This window comes from Panthera uncia (genome assembly GCF_023721935.1).
Source record: "Panthera uncia isolate 11264 chromosome B3 unlocalized genomic scaffold, Puncia_PCG_1.0 HiC_scaffold_1, whole genome shotgun sequence".
NCBI lineage: Eukaryota > Metazoa > Chordata > Mammalia > Carnivora > Felidae > Panthera > Panthera uncia.
The window spans coordinates 61,011,811-61,037,920 of record NW_026057582.1 but is presented as its reverse complement, the minus strand read 5'-3'; the positions used below and the strand labels follow the sequence as shown (position 1 = coordinate 61,037,920).

Sequence of the window (26,110 nt, the reverse complement as noted above, 5' to 3'; positions counted from 1 at the left end):
AGTAAAAGCTGAACAAACTGGAAAATCAAATACACTTCTTAGATTAGAGAAGTAAGGTCACAGAGCAAATCACTGCCCCCAAAATTGGGCAGGCAGGCAAATATGGAGAATGACAACAAAGCAGACACCTCTGTCTGAAACTTGTGGCAAGGTAGGAAAATGTAAATTGTAATTGCAAATTCCTGGAGACTCAGTATGGACAGGCCTAAGAGGCTGAAGATACATCAAAACCAGAGTTAGATATGGCAGGGATGATAAAATTACAACTATGATTAACATGCTAAGGGTTCTAATGGAAAAAGCAGACAACATGTGAGAACAGATAGATAACATAAGCAGAGAGATAGAAATTTTCAGGGAGAATTAAAAAGAAATGCTAGAGATAAAAAACAAAAAACAAACAATCTAACTGACATGAAGAATGCCTCTGATGATCTCATTAGTAAACTAGACATGGCTAAGGAAAGAACCTCAGTCTGATAACAACAGAAACTTCTAAACCTGAAATCCAATGAGAAAAAAGACTGGAACAAAAACCCCAAACAAAATATCCGAGAACTGTGGGACCACAAACACTGTAACACACATAAGAGAAGAAGAAGAAAGAAAGGAACAAAAGCATTATTTGAAGCAAAACTGAGAACTGCCCCAAATTAATGTCAGATATCAAATCACAGATCCAAGAAGCTCAGAGAACACTAAGCAGGATAAATGCCCCCAAAACTACATTTAGGCATATCATCAAACTTCAGAAAATTACAGATAAAGAAAAAAATCTTAAGACAGAGGAAAAGAGCTATTTTATTTATAGAGGAGCAAAGATAAAACATCTGACTTCTCCCCTGAAACCACACTAGCAAGAGAGTGAAGTGAAATATTTAAAGTGCTGACAGACAAAACTACTGACACCTAGAATTCTGTACTCTGTAAAATAATCCTTCAAAAGTAAAGGAGAATAAAGACTTTCTCAAACAAAAATTGAGGGAATTTGTTGCCGGTAGACCTACCTTACAAGAAATGTGAAAAGAAGTTCTTCAGAGAGAAGGAAAATCATACAGGTTAGAAATACAGATCTATATAAAGAAAAGCACCAAGTAATCAATAACTGAAGAGAAAATAAACTTTCATTTTTCTTATTCTTAATTGATCTAATAGATCACAGTTTGTTCAAAGTAATAATAGGAACAATGCATTTTATTATGTATGCTTATGTATGTGTGTATATATATATGTGCTTATCTATAAGTAAAATAAATGATAGCAATGATACAGGGCTAGAAGGGAAAAATTAAACATATGATGTTATTATAAGGTATTTGTAATATCCATGAAGCAGTATGGTATTATTTGAAAGTGGACTTGGATTAGCTCTAAATGTACAGTACAAACTCCAGGGCTGTGGCTAAAAAAAGTTAGAAAAGAAGTATAATTGATATGCTAAGAAAGGAGAGAAAATGGAATCATTTTATAAAGTGCTCAGTTATAACTAGAGAAGGCAGAAAAAGTGTGGAATATGAAAACAGAAAGAACAAGGGTAACAAATAGAAAAAAGTAACAAATGTGGAAAATATTAGTCCAACTATATCAATGATCACTTTATATGTCAATGGTCTAAGTATACTATTAAAAGACGGACACTGTCAGAGTGGATCAAAAAAATAAGACCCATTTTAAATACTAAGACATCTAGATTAAAAGTAAAGGAATGGAAAAATATACCATGATAATACCAATAGAAAGAAAAGTGGGAGTACCTATATTAATTTCAGACAGAGCAGACTTCAGAGCAAGTAAAGTTATCAGGGATAAAGAGGGACATCACTTAATGATAAAGAGGCTGGTACTCCAAGAAGACATACCCAATCCTTAATGTGTATGCATCTAACAACAGAGGGTCAAAATATATTAGGCAAAAAACTGATAGAACTGCAAGTAAAAGTAGAAGAATCCACTATTATAGCTGGAGACTTTAATACTCATCTATCTGAAATGGAGAGATCCAGCAGGCAGAAAATTGGTAAGGATATAGTTGAACTCAACTGCTCTATCAATCAACTGGATATAATTGACATTTATAGACTACTTCATCCAACAATAGCAGATTACACATTCTTCCCAGATTCACAAGGAATATTCACTAGATTGACTACATTTGGGCCATAAAACACACCTTCATAAATTTAAAAGAATAGAAATCATACAATGTCTATTTTCAGACCACAATGGAATTAAACTAGAAATCGACAACAAAAAGATAGCTGGAAAACCCCCAAATACTTGGAGATTAAGCAACTTCTAAATAACACATAAGTCAAAGTATTCTCAAGAGAAAATTAAAAATATTTTGAACTAAATGAAAATGTTCTGGAAATAGATACTTGTGATGATTGAACATTATAAATGTTTATGCCAATGAACTGTACATTTAAAAATGGTTAAGATAGGACTTGTGAGAAGATAGTGGAGTCAAAGTATCCTAAGCTCACCTCATCCCACAGACACACTGAGGTAACAGCCACATCAGTGAAACTAACTCTGAAAATGACTCACAACTTGAAGACTGGCAGAACAGAGCTTCCATAGTTAATGGTACAGAGAAGACCACATCAAAAACAGTAGAAGGAGCAGAAGCGTGGTTGGGAACTCTCCCTCCCAGAATCCTCCCCTGTCCCTGTGAGAAAAATCATAAACGAGAGAGACACTCTAAACATGAAGAAGCAAGAGGATCAGACCCAACCCCAGGCACCCCAGGCATGGGGATCCCCATGAGACTTTGGCTTTGAAAACCAGTGGCTTAAATTTGAGGATTTTTCAATCAGTAGGGTTTAACTCTGACTACTTTAAAACTGAGTTCCTGGGGTGCCTGGGTGGTTCAGTTGGTTAAGTGTCCAACTTTGGCTCAGGTCATGATCTTGAGGTTTGTGAGTTCGAGCCCCAAGTCGGGGCTCTGTGCTGACAGCTCAGAGCCTGGAGACTACTTCTGATTCTGGGTCTCCCTCTCTCTTTGCCCCTCCTCTGCTCGTGTTCTGTCTGTCTCTGTCTCAAAAAAAAAAAAACAAACAAAACACCAAAACCAAACATTAAAAAAAAAAAACCAAAACTGAGTTCCCACCCTTAAAGAGCCAGCATAACAAATAACCCAGGAGATACACAGCACAGAAGCAGCAGTTTGAAAAGCAACTGGGGTAGGGCGCCTGAATGGCTCAGTTGATTGACTCTTGATTTTGGCTCAGGTCATGATCTCATGGTTTGTGGGATTGAGCCCTGCATCAGGCTCTGCGATGGCAACATGGAACTTGTTGGGATTCTCTCTCCTTCTCTCTCTGCCCCTCCCCTGCTTATGCTCTCTCTCCCAATCTCTCTCAAAAATATATAAACATTAAAAATAAATGAAGGAGCACTTGGGTGGCTCAGTCGGTTAAGCGTCCAACTTCGGTTCAGGTCATGATTTCATGGTCCATGGTTTTGAGCCCCACGATTGTCTCTGTGCTTACAGCTCAGAGCCTGAAGCCCACTTCAGATTCTGTGTCTCCCTCTCTGTCTCTGCTCTTCCTCTGCTTGTGTGCTCTCTCTCAAAAATAAATAAACAAACATTAAAAATAAAAATCAACTGGAGTATGAGAAGTAGATTTAATCTATTTACTAATCTCAAAACGTGTTGGAGGGGCAGGGATCTTTGGAAGAATTTTCCAAGAACAAAAGTGCTGGCTGGCAGACCATTCCTCGCCTGCCTCCCTTCCACCCTAGACAGCCAGATATTTGTGGGAAGCAGAGTGAACGTTCTCTGTGTATCTTGTTAGCACCATGGTTCCCACCCCATCCAACCAGCCCTACTCCACAGACATTCCTGCAAAGTGGCTCCTGCTCTGAAAAACCCTGCTGCAAATAACCCTAGCAGAAACCTGCGCCACTCCAAAGTGATTTGTGTCTTGGGGACAGGAGAAGATAACCACACACACCAGTGTGCCCATAGTCTTGGCAGCCGAACCTTGCAACTGGCAATGCAAAGGGAGTGCCCTGCTGATCAGTGTGACTGCACCCCTACTCATGTGACTAGGGGCAGGCACCTGGTCTGTTGGCCCCACTCATCAATGGAAGCCTCTAAGAGCAGAACAGGGAGAGAGCCATATAGTGCCTAGGTTGAGGGCAGGTATCTGGTCTGACTGCTGATACCACCCAACTACAAGCATGTGGTGGCCCCAGACAGGCCCCTTAACAGCACAGGGGCCAAACTCCTGCCCAGTATGCTCACAACAGGCAAAGTGGGCCACTGTAGTTGACTGTACTGAATGCAAACACAGCTCAGCCACAACAGTACGGAGCATGCATCTCACATAGGAGACACTGCTGAAGTGCCTGGTTCTGATGAACAGGAGAACATTGTGCTAGAGGGCACCAAAGGATGTCTTCTTCATAAGGCTACTACTTTGCAGATCAGGAGATGTAGCTGACTTTCCTGATACACAGAAACAAACACAGAGAGTCAGACAAAATGAGGAGACAGAGGAATTATGTCCCAAATGAAAGAACAAAACAAAGCCACAGCAAAAGAGCTACATGAAACAGAGATAACAATAGGCCTGATAAAGAATTCAAAGTAATGGTTGTAAAGATACTGTATTTGAGAAAACAGTAGGGGATCTCAATGAGATCTTCAAGAAGGAGATAGAAAATATAAAAAAGAACCAGTCAGAGATGAAGAACTCCAATTCTATAACTGAGATAAAAAAAATACACTAGAGGGAATCAACAGCAGATCAGAGGAGGCAGAAGAATGGATCAGTGATCTGGAAGGAAGAGCAATGAAAAGCAACCAAGCTGAATAGTGAACAGAAAAAAATAATAAAAAATGAGAATAGGTTAAGGAAAATCTATAACATCATCAAGCATAAACACATTCACATTACAGAGATGTCAGGAGGAGAGAGAAGGAAATAAGAGATGAACACTTCCCTAATCTGGGCAGGGTAACAGAAACCCAGATCCAGGAAGCACAGAGACCCCCAACAAAACTAATCCAAAGAGGTTCATACCAAGACATAATAATGAAAATGGCAAAAAGTAGTGAGAAGGAGAGAATTTTAAAAGCAGCAAGAGAAAAGTTATACACAAGGGAAACCACATAGGGCTGTCAGATGATTTTTCAGCAGAAACTTTGTAGGCCAGAAGGGAATGTAATGATATATTCAAAGTACTGAAAGGAAAAAACCCCGCAACTGAGAATACTCTACCCAGCAAGATCATCATTCAGAATAGAAGGAGAGAGAGAGTTTCCCAGACACACAAAACCATCACCACTAAGTCAGCCTTACAAGAAATGTTAAAGGGAATTCTTTGGGTGGGAAGAAAAAGCCAAAATAGTTGTAAGAAAATAACGAAAGGAAAAAAATTTCACAAGTAATCACAAACATATAATAAAAGTAGATTGACCACTTATAAAACCAGTATTAAAGTTAAAACACGAAAGTAGTAAAGCCAATTATCTTTATAAAAATCAGTCAAGGGATTCACAAAATAAAAGGATATAAAGTATAATATCATATACATAAAATGTGGGGTGAGGAGTAATAATAGATTCAAACATAAGTGACCATCAACTTAATACAGACTGCTATATGCATAAAATGTTACACATGAACCTAATGATAACCACAAATCAAAAACCTGTAATAGATATACAAAAAATAAAGAGAAAAAAAATCAAACCATTAACACTAAAGATAGCCATCAAGCCACAGGGGAGAGCAAGAGAAGAAGGAACAGAGAACAGCTACAAAAAGAACTGCAAAACAAGTAACAAAATGGCAGTAAGTACATACCTATCAGTAAATAGTCTAAATATAAATGAACTAAATGCTCCAATCAAAAGACAAAGGATGACTGAATGGATTAAAAAAGGAACATTTATATCTTGCCTAAGAGAAACTCACTTCAGACCAAAGGACACATGCAGACTGAAAGTGAAGGGATGAGAAAACATTTATCACGCAAATGGAAGCAAAAAGAAGGCTGGAGATGCAACACCTATATCAAACAAAATAGACTTTAAAACAAAGACTGTCTGAAGAGACAAAGAAGGACAATAAATAATCATAAAGGGAACACTCCAACAAGAGTTGTAACAATTGTAAATATATATGTACTCAATACATAAAGCAACTTGTAACAGACATAAAGTAGCTTTTGAATGACACCATTAGGCCAGATGTACCTAACAGATATATTCAGACATTCCTTCCAAAAACAGTGAAATATATATTCTTTTCAAGTGCACATGGAACATTCTCCAGAATAAATCACATTAGACCAAAAACAACACTCAATAAATTAAAAAACGATTTAAATCTTATCATGCATCTTATCTGACCACAACAGTATGAAACTAGAAATCAATCACAAGAAAAAGATGTGGGAAAAACAAAATACATGGAGACGAAACACATGCTACTAAACATTAAATGGTTCAACCAAGAAATCAAAGAGAAAATACAAAATACATGGAGCCAAATGAAAATAAAAACACAAGGGTCCAACATCTTTGAGATGCCGTACAGGCTGTTCTAAGAGAGAAATTTATAGTAATACAGGCCCACCTCATAAAACAAAAATCTCAAATAAGCAACCTAACCTTACACCTAAAGGAACTAGAAAAAGAAGAACCAAGAAAGCCCAAAGCCAGTAGAAGAAATAATAAAGATTAGAGCAGAAATAAATGAAATAGAAACTAAAAACAATAGAACAGATGAATAAAACCAGGAGCTGGTTCTTTGAAAAGATCAACAAAATTGATAAACCTTTAGCCAGACTCTAAAAAAAAAAGAACCCAAATAAATACGATCAGAAATGAAAGAGGAGAAAGAACAACCAACACCACAGATATTCAAAAGACTGATTATAAGAGAGTATTATGAAAAATTATATGCCCACAAATTGGACAACCTAGAAAGAACTGGATAAATTTCCAGAAACATAGAACCTTCCAGAACAGATTCAGAAAGAAACAGAAACTTTGAGCAGATAAGTTACTAGCAACGAAACTGAATCAGTAATCACAAAACTCCCAACAAACAAAAGTCCAGAACCAGATAGCTTCACAGGTGAATTCTGTCAAATATATAAAGAGGAGTTAAGATCTATTCTTCTCAAACTACTCTAAAAAAGAGAAGAGGAAGAAACGCTTCCAAATTCATTCTACAAGACTAGCATTATCCTGATACAAAAACCAGATAAAGACACTACAAAAAAAAAAAAAAAAACCCAAAAAAACAAAAAGCAAAAACACTACAGGCCAGTATCTGATGAGCACAGATGCAAAATCTGCAACAAAATAATACAACAATGCATTAAAAAAATCATTCACCATGATCAGGTGGGATTTATTCCTGGGATGCAAGGGGTGTTTCAATGTTCAAAAATTAATCAACATGATAATCACATTAACAAGAAAAACAATAAAAACCATATGATCATCTCAAGAGATGCAGAAAAAAGATTTTACCATTCATGGTAAAATCTCTCAAAAAAGTAGGTTTAGAGGGAACATACCTCAACATAAGAAAGACTACGGATGAAAAACCCACAGCTAACTTAATATTCAATGGTGAAAAACTCAGAGCTTTTCCTCCAAGATCAGGAACAAGACAAAGATGTCCACTCTCACTACTTCTATTCAACATAGTACTAGGAGTACTAACCACAGCAATCAGAAAAGAGAAAGAAAGAAAAGCCATCCAAATTTGTAAGGAAGAAGTAAACCTGTCACTATGTGCAAATGACATTATACAATAGAAAACTCTAAAGACTCTACCAAAAAACTACCAGAACTGACAAATAAATTCAGTAAAGTTGTAAGGTACAAAGTCAATATATAGAAATACGTTGTATTTCTTTACACTAATAAAAAAGAGGGAGAAAGAGAAATTGAGAAAACAATCCCATTTACAATTGCTCCAAAAAGAATAAAATGCCTAGGAATAAACTGCACTCCTAAAACTATAAAACACTGATGAAGGAAACCGAAGATGACACAAATGGAAAGATATTCCTTGCTCATGGAATGGAAAAGCCAACGTTTTAAAATGTCCATACTGCCTAAACCAATCTATGAATTCAATAAAACCCTTATTAAAATACCAACAGCAAATTTTACAAAACTAGGATAATCCTAAAATTTGTATGGAACCATGAAAGACCCCAAAGAGCCAAAGCAATCTTGAGAAAGAACAAAGCTGGAGGTATCATAATCCCAGATTTCAAGATACACTACAAAACATTAGTAATCGAAACAGTATGGTACTAGTACAAAAACAGACACATAGATTAATGGAAGAGTACAGAGAGCCTAGAAATAAACTAGTGCTTATATGGTCAACTAATCTAAGACAAAGGAGGGAGAAATATACACGGGGGGAAAAGACAGTCCCTTCAACAAATAGTAGTGGGAAAACTGGACAGCATGCAAAAGAATGCTGCACTGGACATGCAAAAGAATGAAACTGGATCACTTTCCTACACCATACACACACACAAAAAAAACCTCAAAATGGATGAAACATCTAAATGTGAGACATGAAACCATAAAACTCCTAGAAGAAAACATCGGCAATAATTTGACATCAGCCACAGAAACATTTTTGTAGCTATGCCTTCTCAGACAAGGAAAACAAAAGCAAAATTAAACTACTGGGACTACAACAAAATAAAAAGCATTTGCATAGTGAAGAAAATCATCAACAAAAGGACAAGGCAGCCTACTGAATTAGAGAAGACATCTGCAAATAACATACCTGATAAGGACTTAATACACTATCTTAAACATATAGAGAACTTGTCCAACTTAACACCAAAATAACATGATTAAAAATGGGCAGAGGACCTGAATGACATTTTTCCAAAGAAGACACACAGATGGCCAACAGACACATGAAAAGATGCTCAACATCATCAGGGAACAACAAATCAAAACCATAATGAGATACCACTTTACACCAGTCTGAATGGCTAGAATCAAAAACAAAACAAAAGAACTGCCATGAAATAATAAGTATCAGCAAGGATGTAGAGAAACAAGAACACTTGTGCACTGTTGGTAGAAATGCAAACTGGTGCAGTCACTGTGGAAAACAGTAAGGAAAACGGAATTATCATATGACCCAGTAATTCCACTACTGGGTATTTACTCAAAGAAAACAAAACACTAATTTGGAATGATATATGCACCTCTGTGTTTACTGCAGCATTATTTATAACAGCCAAGATACAGATGAATGGATAAAGAAGATGTGGTAATATATATACATTAGAACATTACTCATCCATAAAAACAAATGAGATCTTATCATCAGTGACAATTTAGATGGACCAAAAGGTATAATGCTAAGTGAAACATCAGTCAAAAAAAGACAAATACCAAATGATTTCATTCATGTGTGGAACATAAGAAACAGAACAAACTAACAAAGAAAAAATGGACAAAGACAAAATCAGATTCTTAAATACAGAGAAAGAAACCTGGTGGTTGCCAGAGGGGAGAAGGGTGGAAGGATAGGTGAAATAGATAAAAGAGATTAAGAGTACACTTATCAATAATAATAATGAGCACTGAGTAATGTATAGAACTGCTGAATCATTATACTGTACACCTAAAACTAATGTGACACTGTATGTGAATTATACTTCGGTGAAAAAGAAATTTCCAAACCCTAAAAATATTAAATAAAAAAATTTTTTAAAGGTGAAAATGATAGATTATATTTTTTACCACAACAACAAAAAAAACTTTCTGTAGGTGTAGATGAAACAAACTATTAGCGTTCAATGTTTAATCCCTCAAAATTCTCTAATAAATCCAGCACTTACAAATTTTACCATTTAATAATATAATTTTAATTAGAACTCAACCATTTAACAATTCTTAAATGATATAATCCTCCAAAATTAATTTTTTTATGATAATGAATTGTTAAACATCTGTTTCAGAAACTTCTTAAGTAATTAAGGACAAACCCTCATGACTATTTTGAAGAAAATAAGAAATCTTACTTATTTGACATTTCAACAAAGGTCACAGGAAAAAGATTTTATTTTATTTTTTTATTATTTATTTATTTATTTATTTTTCAATATATGAAATTTATTGTCAAATTGGTTTCCATACAACACCCAGTGCTCATCCCAAAAGGTGCCCTCCTCAATACCCATCACCCACCCTCCCCTCCCTCCCACCCCCCATCAACCCCCCATCAACCAAAACTGAGTTTGTTCTCAGTTTTTAAGAGTCTCTTATGCTTTGGCTCTCTCCCACTCTAACCTCTTTTTTTTTTTTTTTTCCTTCCCCTCCCCCATGGGTTTCTGTTAAGTTTCTCAGGATCCACATAAGAGTGAAAACATATGATATCTGTCTTTCTCTGTATGGCTTATTTCACTTAGCATCACACTCTCCAGTTCCATCCACGTTGCTACGAAGGGCCATATTTCGTTCTTTCTCATTGCCATGTAGTACTCCATTGTGTATATAAACCACAATTTCTTTATCCATTCATCAGTGGATGGACATTTAGGCTCTTTCCATAATTTGGCTATTGTTGAGAGTGCTGCTATAAACATTGGGGTACAAGTGCCCCTATGCATCAGTACTCCTATATCCCTTGGGTAAATTCCTAGCAGTGCTTTTGCTGGGTCATAGGGGAGGTCTATTTTTGATTTTCTGAGGAACCTCCACACCGTTTTCCAGAGTGGCTGCACCAGTTTGCATTCCCACCAACAGTGCAAGAGGCTTCCCGTTTCTCCACATCCTCTCCAGCATCTATAGTCTCCTGATTTGTTCATTTTGGCCACTCTGACTGGTGTGAGGTGATATCTGAGTGTGGTTTTGATTTGTATTTCCCTGATGAGGAGCGACGTTGAGCATCTTTTCATGTGCCTGTTGGCCATCCGGATTTCTTCTTTAGACAAGTGTCTATTCATGTTTTCTGCCCATTTCTTCACTGGGTTATTTGTTTTTCGGGTGTGGAGTTTGGTGAGCTCTTTATAGATTTTGGATAATAGCCCTTTGTCCGATATGTCATTTGCAAATATCTTTTCCCATTCCGTTGGTTGCCTTTTAGTTTTGTTGGTTGTTTCCTTTGCTCTGCAGAAGCTTTTTATCTTCATAAGGTCCCAGTAATTCATTTTTGCTTTTAATTCCCTTGCCTTTGGGGATGTGTTGAGTCAGAGATTGCTACGGCTGAGGTCAGAGAGGTCTTTTCCTGCTTTCTCCTCTAGGGTTTTGATGGTTTCCTGTCTCACATTCAGGTCCTTTATCCATTTTGAGTTTATTTTTGTGAATGGTGTGAGAAAGTGGTCTAGTTTCAACCTTCTGCATGTTGCTGTCCAGTTCTCCCAGCACCATTTGTTAAAGAGACTGTCTTTTTTCCATTGGATGTTCTTTCCTGCTTTGTCAAAGATGAGTTGGCCATACTTTTGTGGGTCTAGTTCTGGGGTTTCTATTCTATTCCATTGGTCTATGTGTCTGTTTTTGTGCCAATACCATGCTGTCTTGATGATGACAGCTTTGTAGTAGAGGCTAAAGTCTGGGATTGTGATGCCTCCTGCTTTGGGCTTCTTCTTCAAAATTACTTTGGCTATTCGGGGCCTTTTGTGGTTCCATATGAATTTTAGAATTGCTTGTTCTAGTTTTGAGAAGAATGCTGGTGCAATTTTGATTGGGATTGCATTGAATGTGTAGATAGCTTTGGGTAGTATTGACATTTTGACAATATTTATTCTTCCAATCCATGAGCAGGGAATGTCTTTCCATTTCTTTGTATCTTCTTCAATTACCTTCATAAGCTTTCTATAGTTTTCAGCATACAGATCTTTTACATCTTTGGTTAGATTTATTCCTAGATATTTTATGCTTCTTGGTGCAATTGTGAATGGGATCAGTTTCTTTATTTGTCTTTCTGTTGCTTCATTGTTAGTGTATAAGAATGCAGCTGATTTCTGTACATTGATTTTGTATCCTGTGACTTTGCTGAATTCATGTATCAGTTCTAGCAGACTTTTGGTGGAGTCTATCAGATTTTCCATGTATAATACCATGTCATCTGCAAAAAGCGAAAGCTTGACTTCATCTTTGCCAATTTTGATGCCTTTGATTTCCTTTTGTTGTCTGATTGCTGATGCTAGCACTTCTAACACTATGTTAAACAACAGCGGTGAGAGTGGGCATCCCTGTCATGTTCCTGATCTCAGGGAAAAAGCTCTCAGTTTTTCCCCATTGAGGATGATGTTAGCTGTGGGCTTTTCATAAATGGCTTTTATGATGTTTAAGTATGTTCCTTCTATCCCGACTTTCTCAAGGGTTTTTATTAAGAAAGGGTGCTGGATTTTGTCAAAGGCCTTTTCTGCATCGACTGACAGGATCATATGGTTCTTATCTTTTCTTTTATTAATGTGATGTATCACGTTGATTGATTTGCAAATGTTGAACCAGCCCTGCATCCCAGGAATGAATCCCACTTATCATGGTGAATAATTCTTTTTACATGCTGTTGAATTCGATTTGCTAGTATCTTATTGAGAATTTTTGCATCACAGGAAAAAGATTTTAAGTACCACATAATTATCATGCTTAATATAGTGAAGTAAAAATATCCTGACATAATTTTCTTTAAAAAATAAAAAAAGCTTTTTAACAAAAAATGATGAACTTTGTTCTGTTCTTGTGTTTGCAATCTAAGATACTATTAATATTAGACTTTAGAAGTTGTATATGGAGTCCTGAAAATGATAATGATAAATATGAGTCATGGGCAAGTTCTTAATGATTAAAATGATCTTTTTGCACTATACTCATAATTGTCTCTAGGTGTGACTTATTTTCATAGAGATTTAACATGAGTTGATGGAAGAAAGTGCTTAATTGAAGTTTTAATGAAGTTTTATACTCCAATCCAACTCTTTACCATCTTCTTGTCGGTATTCATGGTTCATTTTCTATTTCTAAAAACTACAGGACAAGAAATTCTATACTACTAAATTACTACTCATTGCAATCTAATTAGCATCCATATATAATTATCAACCATTAGTCATTTAGTAGGAAATTTCCAGTAGTATTCTAAACTGTAAACAGAAAGCATCAAGGGTATTAAATCAATCTTACCAAATATTTGCGAGCAGTTCTGAAGTTCCTTTACAAAAGAGCAGGAGAATAATCATTTTCATAGTGTATTAATAAAGCGTAAAGAGTTTTGATATCATGCAGAAGAGTATCAAGTAAAATGACCAATGATATTAAGTTAGCAGTTTTTATTGCTAACTTAATTGAAGGAGGAGGAGGAGGAAGAGAAGGTAAAGAAATGTTGGACAAGGTAAGGTTTTACTCTTAAAAATATTTCTCCCTAAGAAAACCAAACATGGACTGAATATATACAACTGTGCTAGAACAGCTTTTGAATGCCAGTGCCAGCCACAGAAAAATGGTAGTGTAGGTTTTAAAAGATGTGGGCCATCAAAACCATTCCATCGTATCTCTCATAAATTCTAAGGCAGTAAACTGTTTTTCATAATTAATGAAGGCTTACTTAATTTGCTCTGTTAGTTTTAGTTAAAACTGGTGATAAAGTATGTTATATTTTAAGTGCTTTGTAATAATTTATCTATATTTTTTGCTCTCTCTCATTCAGTGTAACAGTTATATCTATCCATGTGTGAAAAGACTTGAAATACAATTTCACCAATTTGAACATATAAAGAAGTTTTCTCAATTTGTCATATCCCCATTTTTTTGAAGACAAATCCTTTGTTAAGGCAATTAACTTTCAATGTTATTGTTAAAGAAAACAGCATTTGCTTTACAACAATCCTGTTTCTGAAGACAGCATTAGGTGAAGAGTGTGGAGTACTCAGAAACAGTGCTTGATCAGTTAGATTACTTACATATTTTATATATTTATTTTCTTAATTACTAGGATTTCAATGTTTTTTCTCAGCACTTACTTTTTTGGTCAAAGAGTCATCAGTATCAGAAGGCATTCTTGTTGATACATGAAATATTACTTCTACTGTGGAGGTAGCAAAATACGGTGTGGTCAATCCAGTGCTTTTGTTTTTTTGTAGTCCTCCCATGAAACCACAGTGGTTTGTAAGATTGACCTGGGAGCAATGAAGAGACACATAATATTAGTCAACTAAACAAAACTCAAGAACTTACTATTGAAAAAGACTCAAATTTCTCAATTTGCAAAAATATATGGAGAACAAGCCTTTTGCATGTTCTCAACTAATGCTTGATCCAGAATTATTAGTTAGAGCTGCTCTGTTCACACTGGTACTTTTTCTTAGGTATTTGAGGATGCCTAATTAGCAGGAGTTAATTAGGAAAGAAATCAACTGTTGTGCACTATGCATCTTTTGTTAGGCTACTAGGTGTTAATGCTAAATTGTGAAGGCTATGGGAGGACACCAAGGCCAGAGAGAAAAATCAAGTGGCAAAAACCAAGACTGGAAAGTTAAAACAATAATGTCACTTTGATAAGATGATTAATTAGATATGTCATATTTACACATTGAAACTGGTTTCTTAATTATCAGTACCTATCACACAGCTCAGAACAAAAATACAAAAATGCAGAACTGCACTTCTCATGCATTAAAAAACTACAAATTAATCTGTGCAGATTTTTGCACATATTTTTTTCCTGAGTATAAATAAAAGACATGCTAATATCAGGGTCACTGCATTGAGTGATACTCCTTGGACTTGTGTGATACACAAAGCCAGCAACTTGTCTTGTCTTACTGAAAATTAAAGAAATACTAGAAAGGAAAAAGAAACACAAAAGAAAAAAGAAACTTAAACACTGCTTGCATCTCTTCACTCGGAGAAACCACTTTATATGTATATTTTTAAAAAATAAAATCTGAAATATGGATGGACCTAGAGGGTATAATGCTAAGTAAAATAAGTCAGTCAGCTTATGATTTCACTCATATGCGGAATTTAAAAGACAGAACGGATGAGCAAAGAAAAAAAGGAACAAACAAAAAAGCAGACTCTTAAATACAGAAAACTGGTGGTTGCCAGAGGGAAGGGGGGGCGGTGTGGGTGAAATAGATAAAGGGAATTGAGTATACTTATTGTGATGAGCATCGAGTAATGTATACAATTATTGGATCATTATACTGTACACTTGAAAGTAACATAACAGTATGTTAATTATACTTCAATAAAAAATTAAAATAAATCCAAGTAACTGATAAAGTGAATTATAAAAACCAATCTTTGTACCATGTGAACTAAACATGTCTCAACTATCAATATCAGTTACAATGGCTGAACATATGAAAAATTAGTTTTTACACCATTACTACCAGATTGCCTCATCATTTATAAAATTTAAAAAAAAAATTGGCTCAGTAATACATTCATATAATTAAAAATTCAAAAATATACCAAAATTCTTCCTTTGATAGCTCTTGTGTATAGCTACTCAGTTCCCCTTCCAGAAAGCAGTTTATTAAATATCCTTCCAAAAACGTTCTCTGTATATGCAATTAAATTATTATATGTATGTGTGTATACACACACACAGCACACACATATAATGTTCTGCACCTTGCTTTTTTTTGCACTTAAAATACCCTGAAAAGTACTCATTAGTAAGTAAAGAGCTTCCTCATTTGTTTTGTTTTCATGGCTTCACAGAAGTTTGTTTTCTTGATGTACAATAATTTAACTAGTCCCCTACTTGAAGGATATTTAGGCTGTTTCCAGTCTTTGCTATTATAGTCAATGCTGCAGTCAATAACACAGAATACATGTCATGTTGCATTTGTGACAGTAGATCTGTAGGACAAATAATTAAAAGTCGAACTGTAAGTCAAAGGGCATATGCACTTTTAATTTGAAGCTCACTACCAAATAGCTCTCTACAGGGGCGCCTGGGTGGCTCAGTCGGTTGAGCGGCTGACTTCGGCTCAGGTCATGATCTCACGGTCCATGAGTTCGAGCCCCGCGTCGGGCTCTGTGCTGACAGCTCAGAGCCTGGAGCCTGTTTCAGATTCTGTGTCTCCTTCTCTCTGACCCTCCCCCGTTCACGCTCTGTCTCTGTCCATCTCAAAAATAAATAAACGTTAAAAAAATTAAAAAAAATATTAAAAAAAAAATAGCTCTCTACAGATGTCACCAACAGTGAATACGAATACCTGTTTCCCTCATGGCCTCTCAAATATATTACCAAACTTTATGATCTTTGTTAATTATGACAGGTGAAAAATAGCATATAAGTGCAGACCTTTTGTTTTGTTTTAGTGAACAGGTTATTTATCTTCAGGTCAATTCTCTGATCATGTCATGGAGAAAAAGTCTCATTTTAGTGTTCCTTTGCTCTAAACACTTTTGTAATACTTGATGGTCTCTATGTTTTTAATTAAAATTTTTATCTAGAGATAACTGTAGATTCACAAGAAGTGTTATGTGACTTGTACCAGATTCCTCCAATGCAAAACTGTATTATAACCAGGATACTGGCATTGATACGATTAAGAAACAACATTTTCACCCACCCAGGCACCTCAGACAGTGAAATAATTTTTGTATCAACCATCAAACATAACTATGAAAATATCAGAGGGGAAGTAAAGCCTAGTGTATTTACCCATATTTTTTCTTGCCACGCTCTTTCTTTCTGGTGTTCCAAGGTTCTATCACTTCCTTTCTGTTAATAGAATGTCTTTTAGTTCTTCTTTTAGGGTAGGTCTGCTGGCAACAAGTTCTCTAAGTTTTCCTTCATCTGAGAATGTTTTGCTTTATTCCTTTACTAGCTATATGATTCTGGTTGACAGCATTTTTTTCTTTTAGCACTTGAAAAATATTGTCACTTTTTCTGATGAGAAATTCACTATTATTCTAATTGTTTTCCCCTTATAGACGAGGAACAAATTTTCTCCCGATGCTTTTGACATTTTTTTGAGACTTCTTATTTTTCAGAAATTTAATTATGATGTGTCTTAGAATGGATTCCTTTAGATTTATCCTGTTTGGGTTTCACCCAGCTTCTTCAATCTGTAGCTTTATTAGCTTTATTTCTCCTGCCAAATTTAGGAAGTTTTCAACATTATCTCTTCAAGTAATTTTCAGACTCAACCTCTTTCTCGTCTCCCTCAGATAACAGGAATGTTAAATCTTTTGTCATAGTCCCATAGGTCTCTGATGCTTTGTTCATTGTCCTTAAATCTATTCTCTCTCTGGGGCACCTATGTAGCTCAGTCGGTTGAGTGTCCAATTCTTGATTTTGGCTCAGGTAATGATCCCAGGGTCATGGCATCGAGCCTTGTGTCAGGATCTGTGCTAAGTAAGCATGGAGCCTGCTTGAGATTCTCTCTTTCTCTCTCCCCACCCCTACCTTCCTTCTGCCTTTGCCCCTTTCTCCACACAATGTGCTCTTGCTCTCTCTCTTAAAAAAAAAAAGTCAATTCTCTCTGCTGTTCACATTTTTTACTGTTTTATCTTTCAGTTTATTGATTCTTCTGTACCCCCATATCTATCTGACTCTGTTGCTGAGCCCATCTACTGAGCTTTTTATTTCAGTAATGAAATTTTCAGTTCTAAAATTTCCATGTAGTTCTTTCTTGTATCTTTTTTTTTTTTTTTTTATTACTGAGACTTCCTATTTTTCATTTATTTCAATTGTGTTCTTTACTGCTTGTGAAGGCATTTATATTATGGTTATCCCAAAATCTTTGTCACTTGGTGTTGGTATCTACTGTCCTCTTTTCATTCAGTTTGAGGCCTCTCTGGGTCCTGGTATGATTTTTGATCAAAGCCTAGACATTTTCATGTTATGAGACTATACATCCTATTTAATCCTCCTGTCTTAGTTGGCTGTTTTGTGACACAGCTCTGTCAAAGAAGTGAGGTGGTTACTGCCTCACTATAGTTAGATGGAGGTTCCCCACTTAACTTCTGCTGACACCTGCAGAAGGGAGATCTTCATTACTGTTAGGTGGAGGCAGGAGTTCTGGTTTCCTATGTTGTATCGACTGAGACAAGGTTAGTCCTTAGTTAGTAGGGTTAGTCTCATTACTGCTGGATGATGGTGAAAGGCCTACTTTTCCACCAGGCCTCCTGTGATCTACCCAGTGGAGGAGGCAGAGTAACTCATTATGCTGGAGGTGGCAACAGAATTCCAGGTTCCTCATGTAGTCTCCACTGACCTTGTGGTGTGGAGTCTCATGAGGGTGAAAGTCTAGGCTCCCTAACTGACCTTTGTTGTCAGAAATGGAGATGGAAGTCAAAGTATTTACTTTGGTTGTTGGAGTTTGGTTGGTGTTTGGTTGGAGTAGAGCAGTTACTGTCTAAATATTTTCTGTCTTTCTCTAGATTGCCCCTTTCCTGATCCGTTGGCTAGAAAGAGTGGGCTTTTGTTGGGATTCTTTTGGTCAACACTTGTTGATGTTTCTAGGTTGCTGTCTATTTCAGATTCAAGTTGGAGATATATGAGACAAAAAGAAAACCTTGAGAACCCATCATGATGTCATTCCTTGGTCCTGAGTTGGTCTGTCTTCTTCTCATTGCCTTTCAGAGTCTTCTAATATTTGTTTTATATGTAATGTCCAAAGTTTTTGTTACACTTAGTGTGAAGAGTAAGCAGAGTATGCCTCTTGATCTTCTTAAAAGTGAAAGTTTCCACTGTACAACTCAATGCACATTAATATATTCACAGGTAAGTGCAACCATCACCACAGTCAATCTTAGAACATTTTCATCACTTCAAAAAGAAACCCTGTACTCTTTAGCTATCACCCTGATCTTCCCTCATCCTTCCAACTAGTCTGAAGCAACCACAAACCTATTTTCTGTACATGTATGTGTGTGTGTGTGTGTGTGTGTGTGTGTATGTTTCATATAAATGGATCATAACACCTGGTCTTTGTGACTGGTTTCTTTCATTTAACATAATATTTTCAAGGTACATCCACACTGGAGCACACGTCAAGATTTCACTCCTCTTCATGGCTAAATAATATTCCATTATAGTAATATACCACATTTTATCCATTCACCCATTGATGGACATTTGGGTTTTTCCACCTTTTGGCTATTGTGAAAAATGCTATTATGAACATTCATGTACAAGTTTTTGTCTATATATACAATTCCATTTCTCTTGGATACCTAAGAGTGGAATTTCTGATCATATGGTAATTCAGTGTTCTACTATTTGATGAGCTTCCAGATTGTTTTCCACAGCAGTTGCACTATTTCACATTCCTAATAGCAGTGTAAGAGGGTTCAGATTGTGGTGAATCCTACCCTACAGTTGTTAGTATTCGACTTTTTGATCCTAGCCATCTTAATGGGTGTGAAGTAGTTTTTTTCTGTGGCTTTGATTTGCATTTCTCTGATAATGATGTTGAGCATCTTTTCATGAGCCTCCTGGCTATCTGCATATCTTATTAAGAGAAATGTTTATTCAGGTCCTAATTTTTTAATTGGGTTGTTTTCTAATTATTGATTTGTAGGAGTTCTTTGTATATCTTAGATAGAAGTCCCTTATCACATATATGATTTCAGTTATTTTCTCAAATTCTGTGGGTTGTCTTTTCACATTATTTATGATGCCCTTTGAAGCATCAAAGTTTAAAGTCTGAAGTCCAATTTATTTATTTTTCCTTTGTGGCTCATGTTTTTAGTGTCATATCTAAAAATCCCTTTTATTTGTCAATTATACCTCCATAAAGGAGGAAAAAAAAGCTTTATCCAAATCCAAGGTCATGAAAATTTACCTCATGTTGTCTTTTAAGAGTTTTATACTTTTAGCTTTTACAATTAGGTTTTTGACCCTTTTTGAGTTAATTTTTGTATATAGTGTGAGGTAATAGTCCAACTTTATTCTTTTGCATGTGGCTTTCCAGTTGTTCTGGCACCATTTGTTGAAAAGACTATTCTTTCTCCACTGGATGGTGCTGTCACTTGTTAAAAATCAGTTGACCATAGATATATGAGTTTAGTTCTAGAATCTCAATTCTTTTCCATTGATCAATATGTCTATTTTTGGTGCACTGCCATACTGTTTGATTACTATTGCTTGTATTAAGTTTTGAAATAAGGAAATGTGAGTACTGCTAATTTGTTCTTTTCCAAATGTCTCTTGCTTTTACTACTATGTTTCTGTTTTTCTTTAACAGAAAATTTATTTAGAGTGTTTATACTTTCCGAAGCACTTTCACATAACTAATCTCAACTGAACTTCCCATATCTATTGCCTAAAATAGATTACTTTGACAAATATGCAAACAGGAACAGAGACCCCAAGTAACTCAAAGTGAAATAACATGTAAGGTAAGCCATAAAAATATATACCGAATGCTAAAGGCTTATGTATCGGACACTGTACAAGGCGCTGGGATGTCTTTTAAAAGGAAAAATCAGAGGCGCCTAGGTGGCTCAGTTGGTTAAGCGTCTGACTCTTGGTTTAGGCTTAGGTCATGATTTCATGGTTTGTGAGTTCAAGCCCCTCATAACTGTGCACCACCAGTGCAGAGCCTGCTTAGGATTCTCTCTCTCCCTCTCTCTCTGCCCCTCCCCTGCTCGTTCACTCTCAAAATAAATAAATAAACTTAAAAAAAAAATGAAGGCTAGTTTAACAACAACAAACAAAGGAAAGTTCAATGAGATCAAAGTGCTTTTCCTCTAGGAGGAGCTTATAGTCTAGTGCAGTGGTCTTCAACAATTTTGCTCATGTACTATAAGAATTTTAAGAAACTATGTATTAAGCTGACAACTATAATGAAAATTTTCATCATTAGTTTAAACTACTACAAAAGATATCATTTCTAGTGTACTGTATGTCACATGTATATGATTTTAATATATTTTCATCAAAACTGTAGAGCTACTGATTTGGCTGATACAATATATATAAAATGCCTACTATTAATGACAAATCGATCAGCCAGCATCAAATTCCCTTTCTGATAGAAAATGTCTGATACTTCCTGTGTCAATTTGGGTAAACATATTAATCCAAATTTCTATGACAAATACCTCCCTTCTGAGTTAACAATTCTAAGATAGACAGATTTGGTACAGGAACCTTGACATGAGCAGGTTGCCAGGATAACATGAAGTGCAGTGCCTTTCAACATTTGTTGATTTGCTGTCAGAGACTCTCTCAGAACATGCCTTCTTGAATTAACTTTTTTTTTTTGGCATCAAACATTTTGGGGCAATGTAGGACTCGAATGAGTGTGTGGTATGCCTTTCTTTTACAAAGCTGAAGAACTGAAAAGGTGAGGCAAGTGACTGCAGAAAGGTTTTCAGGCATTAATTTCAGTAAAGTTGAGGAACTAGAATTTAATCTCCTCTAAACTAACCTAAAAGCCTTGGTACAGCACTAAAGATATTCATATCTTAGTCTGAAGATCACTTGTCTAGTGGTCACAGCTGTGAGGAAAATCCAGCTCTCCTAAACCTATGACTTCAGTGCTCTCTAACAATATACTGACTCATTAAAAAAACCAACAACCTTCCTTTCAAGGTCTGAACTGCTTCTGTCTTTGCAGATGGGAAATAAAGCAGAAACAATAACAAACCCATCGTTAAGTTGTTGAGTCTCCTAAAATAATTCTAAAATAAGCTAGAAAGCAAAAGAAAACCACTGCTTCCAAATAAAAATACAATGATATTTGGTATAATTTAAAAACAATACCTCCCAATCAGGGTGCTTAGGAGGCTCAGTCGGTTCAGCGTCCAACTCTGGATTTCAGCTCTGGTTGTGACCTCACGGTTCCTGAGTTTGAACACTGCGTTGGGCTTTGCGCTGATAGTGCAGAAACTGTTTGGGATTTTCTCTCTCTCTCTCTCTGTCCCTCCCCCACTTGCGATCTTTCTCAAAAATAAACAAACATAAAAAAAAAAAAAAGAAATAAAAACAATACCTCCCAACCAAGACCGGCTACAAAATCTTCATATGCTTGACTTCCACCTGTATTGGTAAGAATGGAATGTTTGTCTTCTTGTCCTTCAGCAACATAAAACACTGCGATCTTGTGAGTCTCTCGACTGTAAAATAAAATATTATACCATTCATTTAATCATTAATTTATCTATTCACTCATCCAATAATTAAGTTCAATGTACAAAGTATGTGGCAATAAAAAGAGGAAAATGAATTAAATCTTATAACCTACAGAGGAAGATATGTAATTGTAAGTAAAAAATTAGGAAAGTTATAAACTTGCCAGTGGAATAAAAGAAAGGTTTGATTACTTCCGACTGGAGAAACAGAGAGACACTTAAAGGAAAGAGTAATACTAAGTTTGGTGAAGGCAAGTGAGATCTGACAAATGAAGAGGAGAAAAGAGTATCAGGAAAGACATGTGTGAATGCATGAAGCACCTAAAGAATTCTCTATTGTACAATGTAGATGAATCCCAGAGTTAAATGGATGTGTTTTAGAAATAAAACTAAGTATAGCAGTAGAAATATGAGTGAGAAATGATCCATTTCTTCAAAGTACAAAATAAGAAATTTATACACAAATATTATAGAACCATATGGAATAACTGACAAGGTCTTGGACATTTTTTTAAGGTCTCCCTCAAATTAAAACTGCTCATAAAAACAAATTTCTTGAGTGACATTTGGCCTTCCAAGTTAACATACTACATTCGGTCTAGGGTGATTTAACAACGCATGGACTAATGAACTTTATGATCAGAGGTAATGTTTTCACTACTATCGTATGTAGGAATTAAAAAGGAAGCAAACAAACCTAAGAAAGGTTAGTCAGACAACTAGATTTTCCTACACATTTTGAAGGAGCTATAAGGTCATGAATGTGGGTTTCAGCAACTTAAAACCAGGAACGAAGATATTTTAGCTGCTTTCACTGATAGCAATATTTCACTTTATGTGGTGAACACTTAGGCGATTTTCGGTGTATTTAGTGTACTGGCGGGATAATCTAATCCAAGGAATAAAATGTAATTTTAGGGGGGGAGGGGGACAACTTCCAGAATTATAGAGTAAGAATCTCAGTGGATCCTTTCCCAGTCAAAATAATAATCTCAGTGATGAGGATGATTTTTTAAAAATCACTTAAAGTCTCTGAATATTGTCTTAAGGGCATATAGCAAATGGCAAAACATACATTTAAGAAAATCTACCAAATCTGGTAAAAACAGAGTGAATCTTTGGCATCTGAGCCATGACTGCTCCCTTATGCTACCCCTTTACTTCCATATTACAGCTTTACCCTGGGCATTGTACTTAGGCCAAGATAAGGGTTCCTCATCCCCTCCAGGTCCCAGACTGGAAATATGGTCTCACCCTGGGAGCAGCAGTCTGCTGGCTGTGTTTCTCTTCCGCCCAGTTCCATGCTGCATAAACTATTCCAGGCAGCTATGGCCTCTCTTACAACAGAAATTCTAGGTGCAAAAGGCTGAGTCTGTTCCAATTTTCCCCACCCTAGCTTATCAGTGGGATAAAGGTTTCACACTGATAGGGGAAAGAAAGGTAGGAAGATGAAGAACTGCCAATCCCTCCCCAAGTGTCCGCTTATAGAAGTAGGGTATTACTCTAGGAAAAGTTGGTCCTTGACCCCAGCTCAGGTATAATACAGTGGCAGAGTACTGCCACTACATGTGTTCTGATCAGGGTGAAGGGTGGATCATATGGACAAAGAGCTTAGTAGCAGCTCTGCCTGAGGGGAATGATTTTATTTTGAAACAAAACTCCATGCATATGGGTATTGTCAAAAACAAGAAAAAGCACGGTGGAAAAAAGCAATTAAGAGAAGTAGCACCTCCAGACACAAGTAAAAGAGCAGAGCAGCCAAGAGAGAAAGAGAAGTAGAAAGAGACAGCCAAGAAGAACCCTCTTGAGAACACAGTCAAGTCTAGGGGTCAAGAAACCTGTGTACATGTACTAACTGGAACCCACACAAGAGCAATCAGAGTAAGATGCAGGACAGATAGGAAAGCATTCCCCAACCCACAAAGACTTACCAACACAAAGTTAAGCCTCATAGTACTCTACTTAAACTCAGGGTCAACTCCTAGGAAGCCACAACTTAAAAACAACATCCAGTCAGTGACTGTGCATATCCAAGGCTGTACTCTCTTTGGAGCAACCAGAGAGCAAACCTCCAAGGTACTAGTCTCTGGGTGAACATGGGATTAAAAATATAAACACTCTGACTATGACAGCAACCTCTAAGCCACACATACATCCACAATAAACAACAAAAAACTAACTGGTGAAGGGGGCCAAAGTAGAAACTTAAATATTAGATTATGTCAGCCCAGGGAGAACCCATGGTAGCCCTGCTAAAAGATAAAAAAATTTAAAAAATTTTTTGAGCAGGGAGATCTGAGGCTGCGCATTGTGGGGAAATAGACTTTGTAGGATTAGTTTAGCCCCATCATTAGAAAATAAATGATCAAGTGAACAACCACCACTACCAATACACTTTTGATTCAAAGACACAATGTTGAAAGTAAAATAAATGGAAAAAGATACCATGCAAACAGTAACCAAGAAATCTGGGGTGGCTATAGTTAATATTAGACTTTAAAACAAAAAGTGTTAGTGATAAAGAGACATTTCCTAATGTTAAAAGGTCAACCTACTAAGAAGATATAAAATTAACACACATGTACTCACACAGAGCTTCAAAATAAATGAAACACAAACAGAATTGGAGACAGAAACAGACACTTCTACAATCGTAGTTGAAGACTTCAATACCCTACTTTCAATATTAGACAAAGAAAAGAGTATCAACAGGAAAATAGAAGACTTGAACAACACTATAAACCAACTAGACCTAAAAGGACATCTATAGAACACTCCAGAAAGTGGAGAAACACATTCTTCTAGCAGCAAACACATTCTTCTCAAGAATACAAGAACATCCTTCAGGCCAGATCATTTGGTAATTAAAAAGCCTCAATAAATTTGAAAAGACTGAAATTATGCAAAGTATATTTTCTAATCACAATGGAATGAAATTAGAAATCGATAAAAGAAAAAAAACTTTGGGAATTTCACATACATGTAGAAATGAAACAATGTACTCCTAAATAACTGAAAGAATAAATGTCAAGGGAAATAAGAAAATACTTAGAGATGATGAAAATGAAAACATAACATACCAAAAGTGATGGCATGAAGGTAAAGCAGTGCTCATTGGTAAATTTATAGATGTAAATGCTTATATTAAAAAAAGATGGGGTGCCTGGGTGGCTCAGTTGGTTAAGCGTCTGACTCTTGATTGATTTCGGCTCAAGTCATGATCTCAAGGTTTGTGAATTCGAGCCCCATATGGGGCTCTGCACTGACAGTGTGGAGCCTGTTTGGGATTCTCTCTCTTGCTCTCTTTCTGACCCTCCCCTGCTCATGCTCTCTCAATCTCCCTCTCAAAATAAATAACTTAAAAAAAAAAAAAAGATGGAAAGATCCTGCATCAATAACTAAACTTTCTACCTTAAAAAACTAGAAAAAGAGCAACTAAAATCAAAGCAGGTAGAGGAAGGAATTAATAAAAACTAGAGTGGAAAGAAAATGAAATGGAACAGAAAGACAACAGAGAAACAAATCAACAAAACCAAAAATTGGTTCTTTGAGATAATAAAAAAAAATTGAACCTTATGGCTAGACTGAACAAGAAAACAAGTAGAATCAAATTACTAAAATCAGAAACTAAAGAGATATCATTATACATGTTACAGAAATAAAAAAGATTATAAGGCAACTATGAACAACAATATTAATTTATGCCAACAAATTAGATAACTTAAATGGAAAAATACCTAGAGACACAAATCACTAAATTCAACTCAAGAGGAAACAGAACACCTGAGTAGATCAATAACAAAGAGAATCAATTAGTAATATGACTGCAAAGGAATAAATAAAACTACATCCACTTGCAGATGAGATGATTTTGTATATAGAAAGGAATCTACTAAAAAGTTTTTAGAGCTATTAAATGAGTTCAGGATACAATACCCACATGTAAAAATCAAGTATTTCTATATACCAACAATGAACAATCAGAAAACAAACATAAGAAAATTCCTTTTATAAAGCCATGTCACTAAAACTAATGAATTACTT

At 35.9% G+C, this 26,110-nt stretch overlaps 1 protein-coding gene across 3 annotated transcripts in view; it reads right to left on the bottom strand.

Moving 5' to 3' along the window:
* RALGAPA1 (Ral GTPase activating protein catalytic subunit alpha 1) overlaps positions 1-26,110 on the bottom strand; it is a 270,966-nt gene that overhangs the window by 45,409 nt on the left and 199,447 nt on the right. For all 3 annotated transcript variants that reach the window (XM_049612882.1, XM_049612883.1, XM_049612884.1), the window contains 2 exons: positions 21,928-22,051; positions 13,984-14,139 (listed from right to left, as the gene is read on the bottom strand). In XM_049612882.1, the coding sequence (XP_049468839.1) occupies positions 13,984-14,139; positions 21,928-22,051 (280 nt within the window). The remainder of the gene's footprint in view (positions 1-13,983; positions 14,140-21,927; positions 22,052-26,110) is intronic.